We start from the raw sequence: 6,000 nt of genomic DNA on the forward strand, positions 1-6,000 counted from the left end.
TATTTGTAATAAATGATTGTTTTGATAAGGCTAATCTTACACACTCTGATGAAGTTTTATCAGCCCCATTGTGGTTCAACTCTTGTATAAAAGTAAATAAAAATAGTGTTTTTTATAGGGATGTCAATTTTGTCAATAATTAATATTCGAATATTCAATGAAAGTATTCGAATATATTCGAATATTCGATAAAATAAATAAAATCTGGTTTATTTTAAATACTGGTATGCATCATCCTACTCTCATGAAAGGTTAAGCGTTATTCTTATACTGAAGTAAAATTGTATGAAGACTTTTGTATATATACAATAAGGAATTCCATTTGATATTTGTCAATGTTTGAAATAAATAATTGATTTAAATGTAGAAAAGGATAATTTTAACAAATGTTACATGTGTATTTTATTTTATAGTAGCTCCGAGGAACCAGTCGCCTTACCAAGGACAAATACACATTATCAACCTAATAAGAGATATGATTATAATCTTTGATACAATGTTTTTAAAATATAAACAAATATTACCATAGACGATTTTCCTAGGTAATTAACTAATTTCCCGATAATGAATATAAAATTCAAGATTATGTATAACCCGAGATAATTAAGTAATTTACCCATTTATTCTGAAATAGACATTCTAAGAAGGTTTTCATTTTGTTGTCCTCGATTCTAGATCCGATCGTATTTATTTAATAAAAACTAGGAAAATACGTTTTGTATTATACATAACGCATTGTTGTATAATTCTTTAATACCTTACTCAAAACAAAATAATTTAGTAGATATATATATACGATAAGAAAGTAGTGAAAGAAATCAGGCGATCAAAATTGATCGCTAGTAAATTAAACAGGGATAATTCCAGCACTGTTCTAATCAAAATTTATTAAACACAGTACTTCTTTTTATGAAATCTGAAAAAAATACCGAATATTCGAATCTTAAATTCATATTCGAATATCAACTCATCGAATGAATATTCGAATGTTCGAATATTCGTTGACATCCCTAGTTTTTTATAAAGAGTGGTACAAAAAAGGTGTGAAAATTATTGATGATTTTTTAGACGTCAATGGATCAATTTTGTCAAAAGAAAGTTTTATGGAGAAATAAAAAATCCATTATGTTTGTTTTATGCAATATAACAGTATTGTTAGTGCCATTTCGAAGTTTTTTAAAGAGACGAAATTCTCCAGGGAAAAGTTTATGAAGTTACAGCGCCCTTATTTACCATTGTTATATAAAAAAAATGATATTGACTGATAAATGTACAAAACATATTTATAAAAGTATTAACACAAAAAAGGTAAAGCCTACTGCTTTTTCAAAATGGAATTCAGAAATGCTTTTAAGGAGTCTTCAAGAAATGGAATTGAAAGATATTTTTAAAGTGTGCTTTAAGGTATCTTCAAACTCTTCTGTCCAATGGTTACAGTTTAGAATTTTACATAGAATATTACCTGTAAATCATTACCTTAAAAAAATTAAAATAAAAGAAAATGATATTTGTACTTTCTGTAGCAATGAATGCGAAACTATTCTGCATGTATTTTTTATGTGTAAAGATGTATTACATATATATGGAATGACCTTAAAATATATATTTACAATTATACATCAAAACGGGTAGGTTTTAATGTTCAAAATGTAATTTTTGGAGAGTTGCCTCTTTCAAATTCAAACTATGTTATTAATTTTATAATTTTATATGCTAAACAGTATATTTTTCATTGTTTAAAAAATATTAAAATGCCAAATTTAAATGGACTGGTAGCCTATTTAAAAGAGTACTATAATGTGGAAATATACATATCTGTTAAAAATTCAACGGCTGATAAATTTGAGTCTGTATGGACACAATGGAAACTTATGTTGGAAACTTAAATGCGAAGAAAAAAGTTGAATATTAAGAGATAAAGGCTGCATACAATTTGTTTTTTTTTATACATAGCTTGTAAATATGGCTAAAATTTCTATATTGTTTATGTAAGTATGAGTGAAGAGTGGGAGTGGGTGTTAAAAATTTATGTGCAATTTATTTATAGTGTATTAACTGTATCAAGTACACAGAAATAAAGCATTAAAAAAAGTTTTGTAGCGCGCTTCATGAAAAATATGCCTACGTGCAAGTCTGTGTGATTTACACACCAATAATTAACATATAACTTACAAACATTCCTTATATTTACATTTTACATGCTTAAATACACCAAAAATATACTCAGTTTTTGAATTTCTCTTGGCCCTATATCGTCATATATTTATTAACGTCGTAGCCTCATTGTGACGTCACTTTGGCGCGAGTTTCGTCCTTTATATTTCTACGCGTGAGTGTACACAAAAATGACTTTCAAATCAATTTCACAGTTGGCTTGGTAAAAAAACACAGCAAATGTAAATATATCATACTATGCCTGTAATATTATTAGTCAGCACCATGAAATGATGTGACGAAATGTCTTGCTATAAGATTTGGAAAAAAAAACCTTATTACTGTACTCGTGAAGATAACATTGGACTAGGTCAGTAGTCTTTGAATTAGAAGGCTTTAGGAACAAAAGAATAAAGTCACAAGAATGTTTTAAATAGGATACAATACTCAGATGGTCTATCATGTCAAAAACGAGATCTAGATTCGGAGCTTTGCACCTTACTCCCAGTCCCGCATCTGACATTTAAATAATCTTCGTTTGGTATCCAAGTGCGCAAGTGCGTAAGAACCGGTCTCCAGTCCCATAGTGGGATTCGAACCCGCGACGTACATGGAAGGATCAACTCCTTACTCCGCGACTCTAGAGCAGACACTCTAACCACTGCGCCACGCGGGCGACTAATAAAGTATGAATCTAAAGATAATGTTTTTTATATGACTGTGAAAAGTAAAGTGGGAGCTAAGGGTTCTATTGCTGTTACTGTCTGTGGTATGAGTGTGTTTTGTTTAAAGCCGACATGGATTCTTAAAAAACGCAACATTTGCGTCAATGTACGACTTGTTTCATACCAATTGACCAACTAGCCGTATTCCGCTATATTTCTTTCAGACACCACATATTATCGTAACGATATATACCCCAATGCCCTCGATACAACTGAGTTATTTTTTTGGTTTGGCTAATGACGCGCGCACATCCCTGATTGATGGCGAAATCGAGTTTATTCTCCACACAAAACCACTGATTCCCACCTGTATCTCATGCCGACTAGCTGTTATCCCCCACACACATTCAAGGGCATCTGTTCATCCCCTGCCTTATATCAGGAACAAAGAAGTCTCCAATAGCAATAGATGTTACAAAGCCCACATCGTACAAACTGCTATTGATGAGATGGCAGAGCACAACAGACAAAACCTGTTACACTCTATGGAGAAAGAAAATAGCAGCAGGGTCCCTCTGGTAACCCCATACCATCCCGGCCTTAAGAACTTCAGCAGTTTTCTTAAAAAGAACCTGTCAATTCTCCACTCAAACAAATTAAAAGAATGGCAGAGGTCTTTAAGGAACCTCCATTGGCTGCATACAAGCGCCCGAAGAACTTAAAGGACATGGTAGTAAGAACCAGATTGGACAATCCATTACCTAACGGAGACTTTAAAGCTTGATGTCTTCTCTGTAAGCACAGCTCTGACACAGACAGTTTTAACAGCCCCGTTACAGGCCGCAGCTACAGAATTCCATGGAATTTGTCCTGTCAAACAGACAACTGCATATATCTCATCAGTTGTAAAGTTTGTTCCAAACAGTATGTTTGGGGAATCGGGAGATCTCCGCAGGAGAATCAATAATCACGTTAAACCATTAAGACCAAGAAACTCAATGAGGAACATTTCAACCTTGAAGTCACAAATGGGAGGACATGACAGTAGTGGTTATTGACCATAATCCAAAATGGACCGATGCTCAGAGAAAAAGCAAAGAAAAATTTTGGATGCACAGACTGAAGTCATTCCGCCCTAATGATATTAACAAACTGAATGACTTCACCAGGATGAACATGAGTTAAGCGAAAAATTTAACGTTTGGTGAAGGCAGTCAAGACTTTTCTCTCCACATAGTTAGTACTACCCAATAAATTCATATTTTTTTCTCATTATTTTCTTCTTTTTTAAAAATGTTTTGATTAATACTCAAAAGTTTTAGATAAATATTTCAAAAATTTTATAGGGTTCTTAAATTATTAGTTTCCTTCTAATTCTGCTTTACTCGTATTCAATTTCCTTCATTATTACTTATTTCATTTCAGTATCTATATCTTTATGTAATATTACTATGTCAGAAAGAATACAATGTTGTACGGTTTAACACCTCGCAGTATTTAATTAACGATAATTAATTCGGTCGCTTATTTAAATCACACATCGCCACAGTATACGAGACTGACCGGACGTGCCTCGCGGTGGTCCGGATTCATTTAATATTTTATTAGTTTTCAACATCAAAAATTCAAAATGTAAAAGTATAAATAAATAGGGTTTAGTAGCGTAGTTGTAGTGCTAGATATATTTGTTTTCATTTGATTTGCTTTTCTTTGTCCTGAGGAAGGGACAGGGCGTCCTGAAAATTTGACAACTTCTATTGCTCGTTCTTAGTGCTCTCTCTCTCTCTCTCTCTCTCTCTCTATATATATATATATGAGTGAGTAGACGTTCGGTGAACACACCCTTGTACATTATGCTTTAAATGATACACACTGCACTTGTACAGCTAAATTGAAAGAGCAGGCGATACTGTTCAATGTTAGTGTGAACCTAGTTTTGATTTTCGCTTATGAAGTTGCACTTGCACAGCATTAAACATTTGTGATGACAAAATAACAATTATATCTTATCTTTTTGATCTCCCAGTCCATTTTACGGAGTTTTCTATGCCAAAGCCCTCTACACACTTTATAAGGAAAACGCATGTGGAATGTAAATATTGAATAAACAGTAGACCACATATAATGAACATTCCAAACGCAAATGAGATTAAATTGCTACATTATTCAAGCAAAATAGTTACAGTTCTAAAATTTGTCGTTTTCAAAGTCAATAAAAACAGCTGCCAATTAGGGTCTGAAGTACGTGTATAAGTAAAATATACTTATTTATCTTGTCAAAAATGAGTCTATATGTCTATCATCTATCTGTATTTCGTACATTTCTGAGCTGAAAACCTGACCCTTATAAATAGTTTAATACATACTTCTTTACCATAAATCAACATCTGAACACTGTTTGAATGTCTACCTCAAAGGCCTATTTCTCCTAAATGATTTCTATTTTTATATCCATTGTTTTATCTTTCCGATCAGCTTGATCGTTATGTATTTCCATACCTGGAGTTCTCGCCAAAGTATTTTTGGATCAGCAAGTTGGCAAACACTTTAGTAAGTGAGCCAATGCCAAATAAAGTCCTTGTGGTCACTGGTTGTTTAGTCTCCAAGTCCTTGACACCAAACCCTTCTGCAAAAACATGTCCATCTTTGACCACCACTGCAGCCATCCCTGGATTCATTTGTTGACGACATTTTGTAAAAACAGATGTCAGGGAATTATGAATTTTGGTCTTTGTACTCATTTCAACCGAAGTTGTGGAGGAAAATACCAGAAAGAATACAAGATTCCTCAAACAACTTGATGTAATGTATTCCATCGAATATATTTGTACATTTGCTATCTAGTATTTACTAAAACAGTGAGTTTGAATGCTTTATAATTAATCTTGCTATTTAACATATTCATGACATATTCTTAACGATGTCATTGGAAAAAACAAAAATTGCTCGTTGAATTACTCTCGATTTACGCTATCTTAGTGACCCTAAAAGTCAAGGAGTACTCAATCACCATGCTTAAAATGAGGTTTACCGTACCAGAAGTCAATTTTATAAAGAGAAAAATAACTTAAGTAATTTGTCAGAGCTAATGTCATATGGAACGAAAAGGATTTTAATAAATGGTTATGTTTGTGTAATTATAATTTTATGGAGATTGCAATTTAATTGCACTGTTGGTAAA

At 32.6% G+C, this 6,000-nt stretch overlaps 1 protein-coding gene across 1 annotated transcript in view; it reads right to left on the reverse strand.

Annotated features, from left to right (window-relative positions):
- Nucleotides 1-5,512, reverse strand: part of LOC133173245 (uncharacterized) — a 32,327-nt gene extending 26,815 nt beyond the window's left edge. The window contains exon 1 of the mRNA XM_061308237.1: nt 5,319-5,512. Coding sequence (XP_061164221.1) covers nt 5,319-5,497 — 179 coding nt within the window. The 5' untranslated portion in view covers nt 5,498-5,512. The remainder of the gene's footprint in view (nt 1-5,318) is intronic.
- Nucleotides 5,513-6,000: the final 488 nt, after the last annotated feature.

The sequence above is a fragment of the Saccostrea echinata genome, unplaced genomic scaffold, assembly GCF_033153115.1.
Source record: "Saccostrea echinata isolate AGI-Se365-2 ecotype Australia unplaced genomic scaffold, CSIRO_AGI_Sech_v1 ptg000002l, whole genome shotgun sequence".
Classification (NCBI taxonomy): Eukaryota; Metazoa; Mollusca; class Bivalvia; order Ostreida; family Ostreidae; genus Saccostrea; species Saccostrea echinata.